We start from the raw sequence: 22,276 nt of genomic DNA on the forward strand, positions 1-22,276 counted from the left end.
ATGAAGCGGGTGTGAAAATAATAGTTTCTGTCTCACAGGTTTTAGGAAGATTAAATCAGTTAAAATATGTAAAATACTTAGAACTGTGCCTGGCAGAGTTTTATAAATGTTATAGAAGAATTTTCTATCAGCATTGCTATTTTCCTAATACTTAAGTATTTGTGTAACATAGCCCAAATGCAAGCCAACTGTTTAATCTGGTGCCCAAATGAAGAAAAACATGTTCCAATGATGGGAGAATCCATCAGTCTTACTGAGAGTAATATGTTGATCTCTGACATGTGATTTCTAAAAGAAACTTTAAAGAATATTTTGATTATGTATCATTTTGCCCTAATGCCCTGACTTTAGAACCTAACGCCCCCCACGCCGCCCAGGACAAGATGAAACTATACATGAAAATAAATTTTATTTAAGCTTTCAAAATATTACTTTCCCAAGTCATTCAATGTATATAATTACAAAATGCTTTTACCTAAGTTCTTTTGGTACTTGTTACCATTTAAGTTACATTAAATCACTACATATATTTCTTTCAAACTATTCACTAAAGATTTTTTTTTATTCATACTAGTTTCACTAGCTATCTGTCCAAATTTACGAATGTAGTATATATACATATATTTTTTTCTTTTCTTTACTTATTTGAAAGACTGAGAAAGAGCACAACCGGGGGAGCTGCAGAGTGAGAGGGAGCCCAATGTGGGGCTTGATCCCAGGATCATGATGTAAGCCTAAGGCAGGTGCTTCACTGACTGGGCTACCCAGGACCCCTTGAATATAGTACTGACAAAACAACTGACTATATTTTTGAATTAGAAAATGTAAATACATGGCCTTAAAGTTTTTTAGGTCTTATAATCTTATATATAATCTAATTTTACTGCATTGTATTTAAAGATTTTATTTATTTGAGAGATAGCACGAGAGCAAGGTGAAGGGCAGAGGGAGAAACAAGACTCCCCACTGAGCAGGGAGCATGATCATGTGGTGCTCGATCCCAGAACTCCAGGATCATGACCCGAGCTGAAGGCAGACACTTAACCGACTGAGCCACGTAGGTGCTCCTCTACCATGTATGATATAATCATTATTTCCATACAATTCAAGTGTTACTAGAGACAATGCAATTTTATTATATGTAATAGCTCTTATGCCAGAGTTGATTAACTAGTTACGTTCTCATATATATGCAGTATACTTTAAATAATAGATATATAAAATATCTTTGTTCAGGGGAGGGTAGGTGGCTCAGTCCACTAAGTATCTGACTTGATTTTGGCTCAGGTCATGATCTCAGGGTCAAAAGACTGACCCCCTCATCAGGCTCCGTGCTAGCTGTGGAGCCTGCTTGAGATTCTCTCCCTCTCTCTCTCTGCCCTCTCCCCAGGTCATTTGTGCTCTCTAAATTAATTAATTAATTTTTAAAATAATATATCTTGGTTCAAAGGCAAAAGTACCAAACGTATAAGTGAAAGGTGTTCACAGGGGTTTATCTATTATTTGTTCATTATTTTAATTACTGAAACAAAGGCTGTGTGAATCTTTTTATGAACCTTTACCATCTGTGCAGCAACTACATAGCCACATCCAAAGGAATGGATGCAAGACATCAGAATGGCCATAATCCTTAAGGTCAGGTCCTTCTATACCCTCCATCAGACCATCTGATGCTTAGAGGGGCAATCCAGGGTTGGAAACAGTGAGTTAAGGCTTATTCATAATTTGCAAGGCTATCCAGGTTTCATAAACACACACACAAATAAAAACTGTTTCTAGTAAAGGAAAGCTAAGAGATAACCTGCCTCCCCTAAAATTTCTGGTACATATAAGCAGGCCAACTCTAATTGTATGGGGAAAAAAAGATAAAATAGCAAGTTACAGATTAAAAAAAATACTATTCCTGTTAATATGCATGCAGGTCTATATTTATAGAGAAAAACTGTATGTATTTTATTTCTCTGCACTACGGTTTAAGAAATATCACAACTGAAAAGATGTTTATGTTACAAATATCTGAAGTAACCCAACATACACAAACTACACAAATTAGCTATGAAAAACTGTTACAAGGTTATATATAAAAATATTTTACCTCCCATCATGTATCATAAACATGTTCATATAACATACAATATCTTTCTTGGTAATACATGAGCAAATATAGGTCTACCATTGTTACTGCTGACATACTTCATTGAGTTAAATCTCAAAAGGAAGAATTATTACAGAGGAGGACCTGAGGAGAGGTCACTTACTTGTAAATCTGTACTCATCCTCCCGTCTTCTTATTTCTAACTCTAAGAAAGGACAACATGAAAATATGTATTTGTTTAGTTTAGAGGAACAAACAAGGAATATCTCACTTCTTGCCCTCTTTCAAATATACATAAGAATGTGTTCATTGTTTTTGTAGCTTTTCACAGTATGAAAGAATCTATACGTTATATCCTTTCTATATTAAAAAAATCCAAATGTATTAACAATGGATGTCCAATTGCTAACATTCACACTTGTCAAATACTAAGGTGGTATTTAAAAAAGGGTACTAATTATTTAAGGCTTCAACAAAAGTTTAAATCCCTCATACCATAAACACACCATTTGCCTTCCCAACCTAGAATGGATTACCAATGATTTGCTGACTGAAGGGACCAGAAAAAATTCATTTTGTTTCATGACTAGACAGTGCTATTTGGATTCCATAAACATGAAGATTCCATGTCTTCCATTATTATGGCTTACACTTTCTAAAAATAAAAAACTGATACTACCATATAACTATCTTAGAGTAAGTTCAACAAGTGAACTGTGAGCCAATAAGCCACCAAAAATAATCAAAAGATATTATATTTTTATAATATGTAACTATTCAGAATTCCCTCAAATTATAAAATTATGACTTAAAGAATGTAAAATGATAGATTACAGGGGTGCCTGGGTGGCTCAGTCGTTTAAGCATCTGCCTTCAGCTTGGGTCATAATCTCGGGTTCCTAGGATCAAGCCCCACATCTGGCTCCCTGCTCAGTGGGAAGTGTGCTTCTCCCTCTGCCCCTCCCTCCCCCTGCTTGTACTCTCTCTCTCAAATAAATTAAAAAAATATATATTTAAAAGTAAATAAATAAAATAAAATGATAGATCATAGGCCTAAGTAAGAAATCAGGGCTCCTCACCAATTAAAAATAAACACACCTTAAAAAATTTGCATTTTACTCTATTCGTAGTTTTTAAAATTATCATTCTATTAATAATATAACATATTATTATCTACAGTGAATTGAGATTATAAAATATTGGTATATTAGAATCTATTATTAATAAGAATTACGCAAATCTGCCTTATACTCTGCAGCTGGGCCCTAAAAAGCAAAGAATGTGAGATAGGTTCTGTGATCTATCTTATTGTCTATCTTCTATATATCTCTATCTTCACATATCTCTATCATCTATCATCTATCTTCATATATCTCTGACCAAGACACATGATGATTCAGTCATGAGGAATTAGTTGTGGTGAAGTCTACAATTCGAAGATGGTGTCTCAATCTCTACTCTTGTGACTTTCAAACATTTTTCACTGAGAAATACATTTTACTCTGTGACTCAAAACCCATGCACATGTGACTGAAAAGTTTTATGAAAGAATATGTAACTACAAGTTAATGTATTCTGCTATTTTCTATTCACACCTATTAACTTAAAAAAAAAAAATGCTGTTGGTAATCCACCAGAATGATTTCGTGATCCACTAATGGAAAGAGGCCTGCACTTTAAAAAATGCTGTACTATACTAAAAGCATTTTAGGACAAAAGCAAGGAGTTGCAAATAAGTATTTCCTCTAAGCAGAGTAATCACCATTTTTTGGTCAGTTATCAAAACACTAACCTCTAGGTGTTAATGACGTCTGCTTCTCAACCTCTGCTTGCTGTCTCAGATTAGCTGGGATATTGTTATATATTCTCTTATAATGATTGTACACAGCGACTGAAAGCACCTTCTTAGCAAATGACTGGCCAACAACATACTTGTCGAGGTAGTTATAAATCTGAAAAATGGTTATGAATTAATTACTATGAGCCATCACAAACACACACACACATTAAGAAGTTATGCACTGAGCACATTTGTTTATAGTTTTAAATTTGTACAAAGACTCATCAAAAACAAAATGCCAAGGTATGGCCATAGGTTATGGCCATAGTGCCATATTCAGATTCAGAGTCATGGCCAATGATTCAGAGTCCCCAAACCTAAGCAGACAAAACACAATTCATTTGTTCTTTAGCTTAACAAAGTATCACTGTACTCTTCTAATGTTCTGTCAATTTCTATTCTGTACACAATGCCATTAATCCTAATTTTTTTTTTAAAGATTTTATTTTTTTTTATTTATTTGACAGAGAGATCACAAGCAGGCAGAGAGGCAGGCAGAGAGAGAGGAGGAAGCAGGCTCCCTGCTGAGCAGAGAGCCGGATGTGGGGCTCGATCCCAGGACTCTGAGATCATGACCTGAGCCGAAGGCAGCGGCTTAACCCACTGAGCCACCCAGGCGCCCCTAATCCTAATTTTTAAAAAGTTAATTATTAAAGTCACTTAGAATAACTACATATGCCACCATGGGTCTAACGATATCACCATTAGTGTGAAATCATTAAAATAAATCCTTTCTATACCTCTCTCAAACATAGGAATAATATTCTTCACAAAAATAACATATTATAAAACTACCATTTTCAAAAAAGCATTATATAACTAAAGCCATTACCAGCATGTGTATGTTTGAATATTCACAGTTTTTTCTCAGGCATTAACTTTAAAGCTACTCATTTATCTAAATGGCAATCTAAAAAAATTTACTGTTGGAAACTAAAGCTCTGTCTCATACTTGGATATTGCTAACAACCTGGAACCTGGGGTTTACTAAATAGAAATTAACTGTTAATATTAACTTCCAAAAATAGTTAAATTACCTATTTTTGAACTCTGATGTCCAAAGTCTATACAAATCAGTGGAGGATATAAAGGTTAATAGCTATATTTTTCATTACACTATTTTTACATGACAAATTCTTTAGTTGCTGACCGTATGCATTTTATTATAGTTTTTTAAAATCTTGATTCCTCACAAATTATACCCATGAATTATTAAATCTGCCACAGCACATTTGGAGGTAGAGATAAAGGCACTGGTGTCTTAATACAGCAGAAAAAAGCTACACTGAGGCAGAGGGTAAGAAATAATCTAAGCAAGCAAGTAGCCAATGGAGCGGGTGATACATTCTGCCATGTTTCATATGGCCAGATCACAATCTGAGACTCTTGGAAGGAGCCCCCACCACAAAAGCCATAGCACTATCCAGGACATCCCTGGCACACAAGTCGTGAAAAAATTACTTGCTTCCACTGTTAGACTGAGGCTGCTTTATCATAAAGTAGACTAATTTACAGGGAGAAATTGCAGGCTGGTATTATTTAGGGGCCCAAACTAAGAAAAATAAATCCACAGCTGCTCCATTTTATGGATATAATTTTAGATTAATTTAGTATTAACACTATTTTAATAATAATCCAACTATATTTCATTGTTACTGAATGCCATAATCATGACAATGGACTCCATACCTAAATTCAAAGTATCAAAATTCAAGTATCAAAAAGAATTGAGCCAGATATAGTCCATATTAAAAATTTAAGACTGTTTAGGTACTAGTATTAAGATCCAATATAAACTAGGAGAGGAGAACAATGAAATGTTTTCAAGATAAAGTGCTTAAAGGACTAAGCTAAGACTTATACCTTCTTGGGGGGAGGAGGTGGTTTCTGTTGGAATGCCAATTTTACAGCTTCTGCTGCTGATTCAGGTTCTTTAATTATGCTTTTCTTTGAGTCTGCTTCAGATAGTACAACAAAAAAATGGTGACATTTTTCACACTTCACAAAACGGGTGGATGCTGTAAAAGGAAAGAAAGGTCAGCCAAGGAAAAATAATTTAAATAGTGTTTAACCTTACAGACTCATGGTAAATGAAAGCTATGTACTTTACAAAAACTAATTCACTCCACTAGCCACAATAAACAACTTAGTTTATACCTAAGATAGATGATACAAACAGACGAGTTCAGTAAATCATTTTGCTGATTTTCCACTAGGTTCTTTCATTTTGTGATATACTTTATTAAGAGAAAAGATTGGCTAATGTTCTTTCAACTTCCATTCATTAAATTTAATTTAGAAAATAACCACTAGAAAAATATTAATCATTTATTTTACTGAAATACTTGAATGAAAAAAATGTGAAAAGTATCACAAATAAATCTTCTATTTTTCTAAGATTTTCTTATGAAAAATTTCAAATATACACAGAAGTTAGAAGAGAGAAATCAATTTTAATCCCTAAAAATGTGAGAAAAACATATATATATATATATATATACATATATATGTTCTTTAGGTTCTTTTCAAACCTATCAGCATTTTTAAAAAAATATTTTATTTATTTATTTGAGAGAGAGACAGTGAGACAGAGCATGAGCGAGGAGAAGGTCAGAGGGAGAAGCAGACTCCCCGTGAGCCGGGAGCCCGATGCGGGACTCAATCCCGGGACTCCAGGATCATGACCTGAGCTGAAGGCAGTCGCTCAATCAACTGAGCCACCCAGGTACCCCCTATCAGCATTTTTAAAAACGACTTGGTAAATATATAAAACTGTTTCATGCCTTCCTTATTTTCATTTTTTAACAACTCCACTAGTTCCTATTTCTTTGACCTAAAAACCACTAAGAAACTAACAAAATAACATTCTCACTCATATTGACTTAAAGATAATCATACAGCTTTTGAAAACAACATAGGAACAATTAAAAGTGAGTGCAAAAAATTTTGAAAAATTAAAAAATAAAGGTGAGGGTGAAAGGGTTACCTCAGTATCAATGCATCAGCTATAGAATATCCTGTGTTAAGCCAAAGGTCATTTCTTTTTTTCTCTCTCCTTCTAAAACACACCTATGGGATATAGGTATATGGACATATACTCTTATATCTTCTCCAAGCTTAACTCTACCAATGTAACCAGGGACCTTGGAAAGCACAGAAGAGACTCTCACACAGATTACTAACAGATACAGAACAAATGATACACAGGAATTAGTTATATGTTGGTAGGTCTGGGTAATACATTTTTATGTTACCTTTGTGTAATCTAACTAGATAGCTAAAACTGCAAAGAAAAATAATTTTTTAAAACCATGAGAATCTCTGAAGGGGTATATGCACTCCAATGTTTATAGCAGCAATGTCCACAATAGCCAAAATATGGCAAGAGCCCAGATGTCCACTGACAGATGAATGGATAAAGATGTGGTATGTACACACACACACACACACACACACACACACACACACACACTATTATTCAGCCAAAAAAAGAATGAAATCTTGCCATTTGCAACGATGTGGGACAGAACTAGACGGTATTATGCTAAGCAAAATAAGTCAGTCAGAGAAAGACAAATATCGTATGATTTTACTCGTATGTAGAATTTAAGAAACAAAACAGATGAACATAGGGAAAGGGAAGGAAAAATAAGAGGAAAACAGAGGGAGGAAAACCATAAGAGACTCTTAACTATGAACGACCTGAGAGTTGCTGGAGGAGAGGTACATAGGGGGTATGGGGTAACTGGGTGATGGACATTAAGGAAGGCACTTGATGGAATGAGCACTGGGTGTCGTACGCAACTGATGAATTACTGATTTCACCCTCTGAAACTAATAATACAGTATATGTTAATTAAATGGAATTTAAATTAAAGAATTAAAAAAAATAAAACTATGAGAATCTCTCCTTTGGAAATACTGTAACTACCTACCCATAGATTACCAGAAAAACTATACTGGTAAGCACACCTATATCTTCCCGAAATAATCTAACTTAAATAAAAAAGACAATTCTGTATTTCAAAAATAAATCTATTAAGTCAATCAATTTAATATTTATGTATATATTCTTAAACACAAGGTTAATCAAAATTACATTCTGGATAAATTCTAGCAGGAAATTTTATTTTATTTCATTTTTTATTTATTTACTTGAGAGAGAGAAGAAAAGCACAGAGAGAGGGGGAGATCCCTGGCTGGGATCCTGACCTGAGCTGAAGGCAGCCACTTAACTGACCAGTAACACCCAGGTGCCCCTAGCAGCAAATTTTAAACTAGAAGAGAGATCATCCATGTTTTCTATGTACTGATCACCTACAAATACTAAAGAAAAAGACCAAGCTATTCCAAGTACTTTGGATTCACACAAACCCCAATACATTATCATCATTCTCCACCAATGGGAAAGATAGTCAATGCCTTTACTTTAAAAGGAAGCATCACTTTACAGCTATTATTAATGGTAAACAAGTCAAGGATTAAAGGGCAGAGATGCCTCTGATCTAGTTCAGGCTGAATGACAGGAATATCTGGCTTGCAAACACAAGAACAAAGTATTTCTCTAAAGAAATTAGGTCAAAGGGAAAGAGACTAAACAGATTGCACCCCTCTTTGCTTACTTTAGAAGGGTTGTTTACATCCTACTCAAATATCACAATATCAATTTTACAATGAAACATGTTCAACATATACCCACATACAATTCTATTTATCAAAATGCTATTTTGGAAAAAAAAAATAGTAAGCACTGCAATGTTTATTTTTTACTCCTGAAGACAAGTGGCAAAATCTAATTTTGTTAAATTATCAGGGGATAAATAAACCACTTTCCTTTAAATGATTACTACAAGCATGCTACTATATTCCTTCATACGCAGAGTACTAATCCCAGTAGACACCCTTGTATAGTGTAACAAAAAGACAACCTCAGTAAAAACTTTCTCAGATTTGTTTAAATGAAAGTTCATGACTTTTAACAAGTTTCAGGGTCCAACAGGAAATCTCTAAACCAAACAGAAAAGTTTAATTCCTATTGTATAAGACATGTAAGTACAGTAAGCCTTCATAAAAACAACTAAAGATTCTACCTTATATAAAAGTGGGGAAACTACGGGGCACCTGGGTGGCTCAGTGGGTTGGTGCCTCTGCCTTCGGCTCAGGTCATGATCCCAGGGTCCTGGGATCGAGCCCTGCATCGGGCTCTCTGCTCAGCGGGGAGCCTGCTTCCCCCTCTCTCTGCCTGCCTCTCTGCCTACTTGTGATCTCTGTCTGTCAAATAAATAAATAAAATCTTAAAAAAAAAAAAAAAGGTGGGAAACTATACTTAAAAGGCAAAAAAAACTAAAGAACAGTATATATGAGTACTTATAATAAAAAATTCCTTAGATATGGGTACGCCTGGGTAGCTCAGTTGGTTAAGCATCTGACTCTTGATTTCAGATCTCAGGGTCGTGAGATGGAGCCCTGGGTCAGGCTCCATGCTGAGGGTGGAGCCTGCTTAAAAGTTTTGCTCTCTCCCTCTCTCCCCTTGTGCTCTCTCTGCTCTCTCTCTCTCTCTCTCTAAAAAGAAAAAATCTCAGATACTATTATTTCAATTTCTGATGATTTTCTATGCATCATAATGCTACCTATAAAAATGGTATTTTATTTCAACAAAGTCAAACAAAAGTAATACCGCAGTAAAAGAACATAAAAAATCAGTACAAATATACTTGTGAGGTGGAATATATACAGAAAGGTCCATGAGCTAATAGTTTTTACACTTCAGGAAAAGAAACGAAATTCAAATTTCAGTGTCCATATGCAAAGTTTTAAAGGAACACGGCGAACCTCATTAATTTACATTGTCTCTGACTGCTTCCCACTTTAACTGCACAGGACAATACTTGCAACACAGACTACAGGGCCCACAAAGCCTAAAATATTTACTATTTGGTCTTTCATGTGAAAGTTTGCTGACTCCTGCTATACAGTATTTAAAAGGAAAGAACTACCTACAGAATGAGAAAAAATATTTAAATCAAATCTCTGGATAAAGGTCTAGTACTCAGAATAAAAATTCTTTCTTCTAACTCAACAACAAAAAAAGATAAAAGATCAAAAAGTACATAAAAAGATGCTTATGAGCCAATAACCAAATAAATGTAGATTCAAACAAAAGGAATAACCTGCGCTTCAACAAAACTCTTCAATTTTCAGTGAGTAGACAAAGAAGATCCTCAGCTTTCAAAAGAGACCTATATATTGGGTCAGAAAAATCAAGACGGGGGGCCATATCTCACTGTTGGGGGCCTATCACTCTCGTGCGGTAAAGTTCCAGAGGACAGGACAGTGTCATGTTCATCTGTGTTTATTTTCAGGACCCTAGTAGTGGCTGTCCCAACAGATGTTGGCTTACTAAATTATCTTTAAGTATCTCTACTCTCCTTTTTTTCTTCCCCATTCTCTACTCCCACATTCCACCTCCCCAATTAGAATTCCCAAAGGAAACAACCTCAGCCTTGAGTTGATTAAATAACATTAGAGTTTTTCCCACACTTGGTTTCACTGTTAAACATACATATTCTAGGATACCACTCAACATCTAGAGAATCTCATCTCTAGGGAAGGAGAGAACCTGCATGTTTAACAACCACTCTCAGTGATTAATACAACCTGCCATGTTTTGAAAACACTGTGTAAAAGGAAAATAAATTTAATCTCAATAGCAGCCAGTTTAACCCTAGACAATTCCAGCTGCTAAAAATGTATGAGAGAGGGGCTCCTGGATGGTGCAATCGGTTAAGCGTCCAGACTCTGTTCTGGCTCAGGATGTGATCTCACGGTCGCGAGACTGCCCCGCATCAGGCTCTGCACTCAGCACAGAATCTGCTTGAGATTCTCTCTCTTTCTCCCTCTGCCCCTCCTGCTTGTGTGCTCTCTCTCTCACTCAAATAAATGCATAAATGTTAGGGGGGAAAAAGTATGGGATAGGAACTTCTGAATAGCAAATCACTGCTCTGTGACCTTGGATAAGTTAAACTTGCTAAATCTTAGCTTCTTCACTTATAAAAATGAGGATATTCTCATTTTTTTGTCCTGACAGAAATAAGACTGTGAGAATAAAACTGTATATACTGGCATTTATTAAATATTAGTTTCTCCCCATGGACGGGACTGGAAGAGATTATGCTGAGTGAAATAAGTCAAGCAGAGAGAGTCAATTATCATATGGTTTCACTTATTTGTGGAGCATAACAAATAGCATGGAGGACAAGGGGAGATGGAGAGGGGAGTTGAGGGAAATTGGAAGGGGAGGTGAACCATGAGAGACTATGGACTCTGAAAAACGATCTGGGAATTTTGAAGGGGTGGGGGGTGGGAGGTTGGGGGCACCAGGTGGTGGGTATTGTGGAGGGCACAGATTGCATGGAGCACTGGGTGTGGTGCAAAAATAATGAATACTGTTATGCTGAAAAAATAAAAAAATTAAAAAAAAAATTAGTTTCTCCTTTTTTACTCTAAGGAAAGTTTGCTCTAAGGTTTACTGTAAGGAAAGTTTATTCTAAGGAAAGATTTCAATCTACAAAGACTGAAATCTTTCTCTGGAAGAAAAAAAAAGAATGAACTTTTTTTTTTTAAGATTTTATTTATTTATTTGAGAGAGAGAGAGCACAAGCAAGAGGAGTGGCAGAGGGAGAAGCTGAGGGAAGGTACCTGTTAAGCAGGTAGCTGGACATGAGGCTCGATCCCAGGACCCTGAGATGACCTGAGCTGAAGGCAAATGCTTAACTGAGCCACCCAGGCACCCCCAGAAAGATAAAACTCTTGATTAAAATCTGTTAATATGACACTGCCTCTATGAACGGAACAATTCTCAGACCTCTTAGAGTTCTATTATTTCACACCAAATTTGTCAATAGCAAACGTTATTTGGAAATCATAACATCCTGTTCTTTCATTTTATTTTGCAACCAAATATGTTTTCATTCAAACTGATTATTCTCTTTGCTCTCTTGCAAGGCAACACCATGAAGAGAATCTCAAATATTCCACCTATAGAATGGAACTAATTTATTTTTTTTTAATATTTTATTTGTTTATTTGACAGAAAGAGATCACAAGCAGGCAGACAGGCAGGCAGAGAGAGGGGAGGGGGGAGGAGCAGGCTCCCTGCTGAGCAGAGAGCCCGATGCAGGGCTGGATCCCAGGACGCTGGGATCATGACCTGAGCCAAAGGCAGAGGTTTTAACCCACTGAGCCACCCAGGTGCCCCTAGAATGGAACTACTTTAAAAGTCTTTCCAAAACTGTAAAACTATGTATGCTGCATATAACAGTATTTTTTTTCATATATTGGTCAATTAATATTAATGATAAATGTGAAACTGTAACTGAAGTCTTAATATTTGGGTTAGAATACAGAGAGTTCTCTCCAGCTAATCATGAGAAACTGAAACTTGTGCCAAACCTTACCATTGACCTTTTCACAGTTCGACTATATGGGAAGGCTGACATGCTAGTACAATGTAATTTACTCCTGAATCCTTACCAGTAACTCTGATCATGTAGGAAATGAGTTATCTGATTCATGAAACAAAAGATCTATAGTAGCATCTTTGTATCCAGAGAGAGGCACTGACACTAACAGCAGAAGTAGGACTGTTGATTTCTTCCTTCTCTTAGTGTCTGAATCATTCATAATTATCATACACTTTCTAGAATTGAGGCCTTGGCTCCCGTGGTTACTCAGAGAGGGAAAATACCTTAATGTCTAAATGACTGACCTATCTGACAATATGAGATACTCAACAGGTTATTTCAAGTATAGAGTAATAAACTAAATAAATAAGCCTTGGTTCTCCTACATTTTAACATAATATTCACAAAATTCAAAATTTGAAATAAACACACACACACACACACACACACACACACACACACACACACACACACACAATAAAGAAGCAAATAGTTTGCTTAAATTATTTCTTATACCGCCATGCAAAGTATCACCAGTCCTGGGGATTTTTAGTTATCTGGTGAACATAAGAGAGAATCATGGAAGTTCAGAAAGAACATTACTCTGGCTTATATAACTGATATATTTCTATGCAGTCTATGATTTATAGACAAGGTAGAGAAAAAGAACAGAGCAATACTTACACACAAAGGTCTCTACATGAGTGCACAAGTCGCCACACTTAGGACACCTCAGCTGGTTTCCACCTTTCCCTGAATTCCCAGAGCCTGATTTTTTACTGCTTCCCTCACTTGCTGATTTCTAATGTTAGAAGGGGAGACAAAGAGAGAATGTCAATATTACTTTCAGACAACCATTTTACATGTAACTTAAATATAAGGAAGATAGGTTGTAATTAATCTTACAATTTTCATAATTTCTAGAATGGAATTATTAGTACAGTTTATATCTCTGCTACCATTGGTATCAAAGATCTACTTACCAGAACAATAAAACCAGTCTAGTAAACACATATATTTATCTGTATTTCTTCTTCAAATAGTATGACCCAGCATGTATAAACAGATTTCTTTCCATGACTCAATAAACACTACGAAAAAAAAGTTCCTACAGGTAAAATACATTTCAGTGAAATTGAATTGGGAGTTATTATCATGATAAGTAGTGACTCCTAACTTCCTTGAATCTAATTTTACTCATCTCTGAAATGGGGATAATTTTACATACTTTAAAGAATCACTGTTAGGATTAAGTGTAGATATGAAAGCACCTAGCATTTTGTCTTGCATATAACATTAACTCGAGTGTTAGTGAAATTCTCATAATAAAACTGATAATAATTCACTGACCCAATACAATCACCTACCATCTACTTGCTAACTACAGAGTAATCCAACATTAAGAGATAGATACCAAAAACTTAGGTAGAGAATGAAGTGGGGTTTATACTACCATGAATTGTTTAGAGTTGTGTGAAAGCAGGAAATGATGGCTATTCCTAATTCACTCCTACAGAGCGCCGACTGCATAGATTATTTAATGTAGCTTCTTTATTACTCTGGCATTTAGGAATTTTACCTACTGCTAAGTGCAATGCTTATAAAACTTTTATGGCTGAAACTAAAACACAAAATATAATTACATGACATTCTTCATATCATCTTATATATTTCATATTTCCTACAGAAAAAATAAAAACTGACAGAACAGAGAATACTATTATTACATTTAATTGCTTGAAGGAAAGAACTCAAATATGTATATAGACATCAACAAAGTTAAATACCTTATTTCCATCTCCAGAGCCATCTTTACTTATCCCATCTTTTGAAGCAAAGTATGCTGGTGTTTCTGTAAAGGTTCTAAAGGGAGCTCTTCGTAGAATCTGAGTTTCAAAGGTCCCAAGCCTTCCTAAAACGGGTATATGAATGCGACCACAAGAGATACCTGGAAATACAATGAAATTTATTAGTCTACACCTCAAATATTAACATGCCTTCAATAAATTCCCTGAAAACAAATGTTCCTTAAGTATAAAGGAGGTTGAAAAAGCTTTAGTTTTCACAGCAGTAGTAACAAAATGGTAGAGAAAATAGTAACACCATCAAAGGCAAAACCCCCTTAAAAATAGGCCAGACCTGGGCCTACAGATTCCAGGTAAATAAAGGTGTTTCAGTCTGGGCCTGTTGCTTGGAAATGAGGAAAGACCACACCGTTCTAACAATGAGTGGCTCTTTGAAAGTACGTGAGATAAGCAACTCAACATCTGCCTCACCTCCAGGGGGAAAAGGCCATTTACACTCTATATTCTTATTCTTACAGTATTTCTACCAATGAAAATAAGCAACGGACATAAACTCTTAGCTGTTTCTGACTACTGGGGGTAATATATGCAACAATGAAAAGAAACTTCAAATGTTCTTTAAAAAGTTATGCACTGTTCATTAAACTATTTAATGAAATGTTTCAATCCTATAAAAAAAAAATCTCAATTCAGCGAATACTGTACAACCACTATACTTTCAACTCTTTTTAAGATTTTGTTTATTTGACAGAGAGAGATCAGAAGTAGGCAGAGAAAGGGGGGAAGCAGGCTCCCCACTAAGCAGAGAGCCCAATATGGGGCTCCGTTCCAGGACCCTGGGACAATGACTTGAGCTGGGACCATGACCTGAGCCCAAGGCAGAGGCTTTAACCTACTGAGCCATCAAGTGCCCCTATTTTCAACTTTTTAGCCTTTTACCATATTGGAAGTTAAAATTATTAAAAAGGTAAAGGTTAATCACTGACTTCTGTGGCAAACTTTTTATGTAAAGGACCAGGATAATAAATATTTCCAGCTTTCTGGGCCTTGTACTCTCAGTTCTAACTACTCTGGAACATGAAAACAAACAATATGTAAACAAATGGGTGTTGCCAGTTTTGGTCCATGGAATCAGTTGGCTGACCCCTGGTTTTTCTCATATAAATACAAAATAAACCCCTAAATAAATCAGACAGTGGCAGAAGAGTCACACTGCATACTCTAAGGCAGCATTTCCCAAGCTGATCTTTAAAAGCATGTTCCCCACACAAGAATATCAAATGGTCTTAGGTTAAAAAAATTCCACAGGTTTCAGTACTGAGTACTGTAGGGCTACTCACAACCCTGCATAAGCTAATATACATTAATGAATCTTAATGAATAGCCAAAGAAGAAAGTTTCCCAGCAGTGTAACAGAACACGGTTAGCGGTTAGCAGGTAGTAACAAAAAGTGGGCAAGGTTTTAAAGTTGATAGTTAAATAAATTAAAAAAACTAATTTTATCTCCCTCATTTTACTCCCTGCAAAATTCTCAACTCAGGCTTTAAATTTTTATTTCTATACCTGTTAGGTCTTTTAAGAGATTATGCACAGATGTACACATTGTATCCAAACACAAAAACTGGTTTAAAATTTTGTCCTCCAAGGGGCACCTGGGTGGCTCAGTCGGTTGAACATCTGACTCTCTACATCAGCTCAGGTCATGATCTCAGGGTTGTGAGATTGAGCCCTGCACTGGGCTCTGTGCTGGGCATGGAGTGTAATTTAAGATTTGGTCTCTCTCCCTTCTACCCCTCCCCACTCCCTCTCCCTCTTTAAAAAAAAAAAAAAAAAAATGAACAAAATAAATAGTGTCCTGCAAAGTATTCAAAAGCAACTGCTTAGTTATATAACTGACTGACTTTATTAACTCCAGTTTTCCAACACATTTGTGTACACTGTTAGAACTAGTTTTTTTTTAAGATTTTATTTATTTATTTGACAGAGAGAGAGAGAGATCACAAGTAGGCAGTGAGACAAGCAGAGAGAGAAGGGGAAGCAGGCTCCCCGCTGAGCAGAGAGCCCGATGTGGGGCTCCATCCCAAGGACCCTGAGATCATGACCTGGGCCGATGGCAGAGGCTTAACCCACTGAGCCACCCAGGCACCCTAGAACTAGTTTTTTTTTTTTTTTTTAAGCTATTTATTGCCCTAGCACATTTCTAATCCCAAAAAACACAAAAGTAAAAACATCAAAGTTATCAGGAAAGATATAAGTAAATTTTCTCATCTCTATATAAATTCACAAGCAGCACTAAAAAAGGATTAAGGTTTATGACGTACTAGTCCTTAATTCATAGGCTGGAAAATTTTGCTTAACACTATTAAACTTGAAATTAATATTTAAAAAAATAAACTACATTTGATGTTTTTCTTAAGTGATGTTTTCAAAAAACATTTCAAATTTTCTCAAGTGTAATATTTCCTTTTTTTTTGCAGTAAATGATAGTCATTACTCTCATTAGAATGAGATTTAAGGTAGTTCATGAATTTTAAGCTACACATTACTGTTTTTCAAAGGATATAATATGGTTTAAAGACTATGTCAATCTAAAAAGCAAATCTAGAAACAGTAATGGGGGAAAGAATAGATGAAATCAAGAATACAGAAAGTTAATGGACACTAAGGCTGGGTGACGGGTATTTAGGTGTCCCTTGTTCTATTTTGTGTGTGTTTGAAAACATCCATAAATTATGGAATACTACTCAGCCATCAAAAAAATGAAATCCTGCCATTTGCAACAACATGGGTAGAACTAGAGAGTATTATGCAAATTGAAATAAGTCAATCAGAGAAACACAATTATCACATGATCTCACTCATGTGTGGAATTTAAGAAACAAAAAAGAGGGTCATAGGGGAAGGGAGGAAAAAATAAAACAAGACAAAACCGGGGAGAGAGACAAACTCTAAGAAATTCTTAATCATAGGAAACAAACTGAATGGGGCACCTGGGGGGCTCAGTTCATTAAGCGTCTGCCTTCAGCTCAGGTCATGATCCCAGGAGCCCAGCATCAGGCTCTCTGCTCAGCGGGAAGCCTGCTTTTCCCTCTTCCACTCCCCCTGCTTATAGTCCCTCTATTGATGTCTCTCTGTCAAATAAATAAATAAAATATAAAAAATTTTTAAAAATTAAAAAAAGGAGACAAACTGAAGGTTGCTGGAAGGGAGGGAGGTGGGAAGATGAGGTAACTGGGTGATAAACATTAAGGACACAATGTAATGAGCATTGGGTATTACATAAGAGTGTTGAATCAATGACCTCTACCTCTGAAACCAATACATTATATGTTAATTAAAGGAATTCAAACTTTTTAAAAATGGAAAAAAAGAAAATATCCATAAATCAGTACGAATGGCAGAATAGAATAATTTATTATAATCTATGTAACAAATGTAACTTTTTATTGAACCTTTACAATGTATTCACAAAGAAAACTACAATTACAACAAGCTTTACATTAAGACTATTTGCACTTGGATGTTTTAGAATAAAACTTAACCCTGATATGCCTGGATGGCTCAGTCCATTAAGCGTCTGCCTTTGGCTTCGGTCATAATCCCAGGGGCCCAGGATGGAGTCGCAAACCGGGCTCCTTGCTTAGCAGGGAGCCTGCTTCTCCCTCTGCCTGCTGCTCCCCCCTCCTTGTGTGCACGCACTCTCTCTCACAAATAAATAAAATCTTAAAAAATCAATCAATAAATAAAACTTAATCCTAAAGTATCACAGTGTATTATATCCCATTTACAATAAAATATATCTTTCAAAACACTGTTTATCAATTTACAATATCTAATGGTATTAGAAAATAAGCTGAAAGGAAATTATCTTCAGGAATTTAAGAGAAATAAAAATTATGAACATGGGGGCGCCTAGGTGGCTCAGTGGGTTAAAGCCTCTGCCTTCAGCTCAGGTCGTGATCCCGGAGTCCTGGGATCGAGCCCCGTATTGGGCTCTCTGTTCAGCAGGGAGCCTGCTTCCCCCTCTCTCTCTGACTGCCTCTCTGCCTACTTGTAATCTCTGTCTGTCAAATAAATAAATAAAATCTTAAAAAAAAAAATTATGAACATGATCCTTTTAAAGTCTACTTATTCTGAATAGAAAAAAAAAATTAGTGCTCTTTCCCCCTCTCCCCGCTCATGTTCTCTCTCTCACTCACTCTCTTTCAAATAGACAAAATCTTTAAAAAAAAATTTCTTTGCTAGCCCTGATGCAGTTTTAACATTCTATCTCTATGGGCTGTACCAAGAAGATGCCATAAATACTACACCCGTGCTTCTCAAACTTGAGCATGCACCAGAATTACCTGGAGAGCTTGTTAAAATAAAGCAGACTGCAAAAAAACAAAACAAACAAACAAAAAAACAGACTGCAAGAAATATTCCCTGGTTCTGACTCAGAAGGTCTGAAGTTGGACCAAACAATTTATTTCTAACAAACTGCCAGGTTATACTAATGATGATGGTCTGGGCACCACATTTTTTTTTTTTTTTAAGATTTATTTATTTTAGGGGTGGCTGGGTGTCTCAGTCATTGGGCATCTGCCTTAAGCCTGGGTCGTGATCCCGGAGTCCTGGGATTGAGCCCCGAATAGGGCTCCCTACTCTGCGGGGAGCCTGTTTCTCCCTCCCCTGCTTGTGCTCCCTCTCTGTCTCTCTTTGTCAAATAAATAAATAAAAATCTTTTTTTTTAAAGTTTTTATTTATTTATTTGACAGAGATCACAAGTAGACGGAGAGGCAGGCAGATGGGGGGGGGGGGGGAAGCAGGCTCACCGCCGAGCAGAGAGCCTGATGCGGGACTCGATCCCAGGACCCTGAGACCATGACCCGAGCCGAAGGCAGTGGCTCAACCCACTGAGCCACCCAGGCGCCTGTAAATAAATAAAAATCTTAAAAAAAAAAAAAAAAGATTTATTTATTTTAGAAAGAGAAAGCATGGTGAGGGGCAGAGGGAGAGGCAGAGAAAGAATCTCAAGCAGACTCCCCAGTGAGCATGGAACCCCACAAGGGGATCAATCTACAACCCTGAGATCACGACCTGAGCCAAAACACAAGAGTCAGACACTCAACCAACTGAATCACCCGAACAACCTTGGGAACCACAAACAATCAATCAATCAACCAATCAATCAATCCATCTATCTATCTGACAGAGGGAGAGCACGCACGCACAGTAGGGGGAGCGGCAGGCAGGGGGAGAAGCAGAGTCCCCGCCAAACAAGGAGCCTGACACTGGGCTTGACCCAGACTGCAGGATCATGACCTGAGCCAAAGGCAGACACCCAACCGTCTGAGCCACCTAGGCGTCCCAGGGAACTACACTTTTTAAACCACCATACTGAATAGTTTAAATGATTAGTTACTCACCAAGGTTATATAATCTTCACAGAAATCACTGTAGTCATTAGGAGATTGAAACATTTTTTGTGCCATGAACTCCTTTGGGAGTCTGGTAAAGTGTATGGATGGACCCCTTCTCAAAATAATGTTTTTAAATGTACAGAATAAAATACATAACAAAGGAAACCAATTTGAAGTAGTTATCAAAATATTTTTAAAATATGCTTTTGCCAACATCATACTCAATGGTGAAAAACTAAGAGCTTTTCCCCTAAGGTGATGTCCACTCTTACCACTTTTATTCAACACAGTACTGGAAGTCCTAGCTGTAGCAATTTGACAACATAAAGAAATAAAAGGTATCCAAACTGGTAAAAAAGTAAAACTCTATCTGCAGATGACATGATACTAAATATATGGAACTCTGAAGACTGCACCAAAAAGCTAGAACTGATCAATGAATTCAGTAAAGTCACAGGATACTAAATCAATGTACAGAAACCTGCTGTAGCCCTCCCTGGATGCTAAAAAATGAAGCAGCAGGGGTGCCTGCGTGGTTCAGTTGGTTAAATGTCTGCCTTCAGTTTGAGTATGATCCCAGGGTCCTGGGATCCTGCTTATCAAGGAGCCTGTTTCTTCCTCTCCTGCTCCCCCTGCCACCATCAAAATAAGTAAATAAAATCTTTGGGGGAAAAAAAAAAGCAGCAGAAAGTTTAATTTAAAAAAAAAAAAATCCCATTTACAATTGCACCAAAAACAATGAAATATCTAGGAATAAACTTAACCAAAGAGGTGAAAAGACCTATACTCTGAAAACTATAGTTGGAAGAATACTATTAAAACATCCATACTACCCCAAAGCAATCTACAGATTTAACACAATCCCTATCAAAATATCAATAGCATTTTTCAAAGAACTAGAACAAACAATCCTAAAATTTATGTGGAACCACAAAAGACCCCAAATACCCAAAGAAATCTTAAAAAAGAAAAAGAAAACTGGAGGTATCACAATTCCAAACTTTAAGTTATACTACAAAGCTGCAGTAATTAAAATCAGTATGGAACTGACATAAAAACAAATACTTGGATCAATATGGAAAACCCAGAAATAAACCCAAATTATATGGTCAATTAATCTTCAATAAAGCAGGAATGAACACAAAATGGGAAAAAGACAGTCAACAAATGGTATTGGGAAAACTGGACAGCAACACTTGAGAGAATGAAACTCGGCCACTTTCTTTCACCATACACAAAAGTAAATTCAAAATGGATTAAACACTTAAATGTGAGACCTGAAACCATAAAAATCCTTGAAGAGAGCACAAGCAATAATTTCTCTGACATCAGCCATAGCAACATTTCTCTAGATATGTCTCCTGAGGCAAGGGAAATAAAAGCAAAAATAAACTATTGGGACTACATCAAAATAAAAGTTTCTGCACAGTGAAGGAAATAACCAACAAAACTAAAAGGCAACCTGCTGAATGGGAGAAGATTTTCATTCCCAAATCACATACTGATAAAAGATTAGTATCTAAAATATATAAAGAACAGATACAACTCAAGACTCTAAAAATAAATAATCCAACTTAAAAATGGGCAGAAAAGGGGTGCCTGGGTGGCTCAGTGGGTTAAAGCCTCTGCCTTCGGCTCAGGTCATGATTCCAGGGTCCTGGGATGGAGCCCCACATTGGGCTCTCTGATCAGCGGGGAGCCTGCTTCAGCGGGGAGGCTGCTTCCCCTCTATCTCTGTCTACTTGTGATCTCTGTCAAATAAATGAATAATTAAAAAATTAAATTAAATTTTAAAAATGGGCAAAACACATGAACAGACATTTCTCCAAAGAAGACATCCAGATGGCCAATACACACACAAAAAGATGCTCCATGTAAGTCATCATCAGGGAAATTAAATAAAAACTGCAATGAGATCACTTCACAACTGTCAAATGTCTAAAATCAAAACACAAGAAAACTACAGACTTTAGCAAGGATTTGGAGAAAAAGGAACCCTCCTACGCTGCTGGTGGAAATACAAACCGGTACAGCCACTGTGGAAAACAGTATGCAGTTTCCTCAAAAAATTAAAAATAGCACTACCTTATGATCCAGTACCCACTACTACTGGGTGTTTACCCAAAAAATGCAAGGACACTAATTCAAAGGGATATATGCACCCCGAGTTTTATTGTAGCACTATTTACAATAACCAAACTATGAAAGCAGCCCAAGTGTCCAACAATAGATGAATGGATAAAGAGGTTGACCTGAGCCAAAGGCTCATGCATAACAGACTGTGCCTCCCAGATGCCCCCTTAACAGCTTTTTAAATAACTACCATGATCTCAAAGTAGTGTAAAGTATACACAACAGTACCTTGAGATACGCACGACTGTAATGTGGTAAGAAAATATCTGTGATTTTGATTGGTGACAAATTCACAGATACTGCAAATACTACTGTGGGTTGTTGCCTCCATTCAAAATTGAAGGAAATGCTACATTCAGTTAGTGATTAGTGAAAATAAAATTAACAACTTCTGAATTCTATCCCTCTGGACACACTGGAGGCCTGTGAACCTCAGGAGAAAAACCCCTATAATAAAAGGGAAGTACTTCTATAAAGTATATTTCGAAAGAATAGTTGGCAGCAACAAGAGAAGATGGTTAAAAGCTAAACCATTTACA

General features: G+C 36.5%; 1 protein-coding gene across 2 annotated transcripts in view; it reads right to left on the reverse strand.

The window, feature by feature from the left end:
* CLPX (caseinolytic mitochondrial matrix peptidase chaperone subunit X) overlaps positions 1–22,276 on the reverse strand; it is a 44,638-nt gene that overhangs the window by 17,582 nt on the left and 4,780 nt on the right. The window contains exons 2-6 of one of the 2 annotated variants that reach the window (XM_047737519.1): positions 14,185–14,345; positions 13,082–13,199; positions 5,799–5,953; positions 3,888–4,047; positions 2,259–2,300 (exon numbers count right to left, since the gene is read on the reverse strand). In XM_047737519.1, coding sequence (XP_047593475.1) covers positions 2,259–2,300; positions 3,888–4,047; positions 5,799–5,953; positions 13,082–13,199; positions 14,185–14,345 — 636 coding nt within the window. The remainder of the gene's footprint in view (positions 1–2,258; positions 2,301–3,887; positions 4,048–5,798; positions 5,954–13,081; positions 13,200–14,184; positions 14,346–22,276) is intronic. The other variant, XM_047737520.1, reaches the window with a different exon arrangement.

This window comes from Lutra lutra, chromosome 7 (genome assembly GCF_902655055.1).
Source record: "Lutra lutra chromosome 7, mLutLut1.2, whole genome shotgun sequence".
NCBI lineage: Eukaryota > Metazoa > Chordata > Mammalia > Carnivora > Mustelidae > Lutra > Lutra lutra.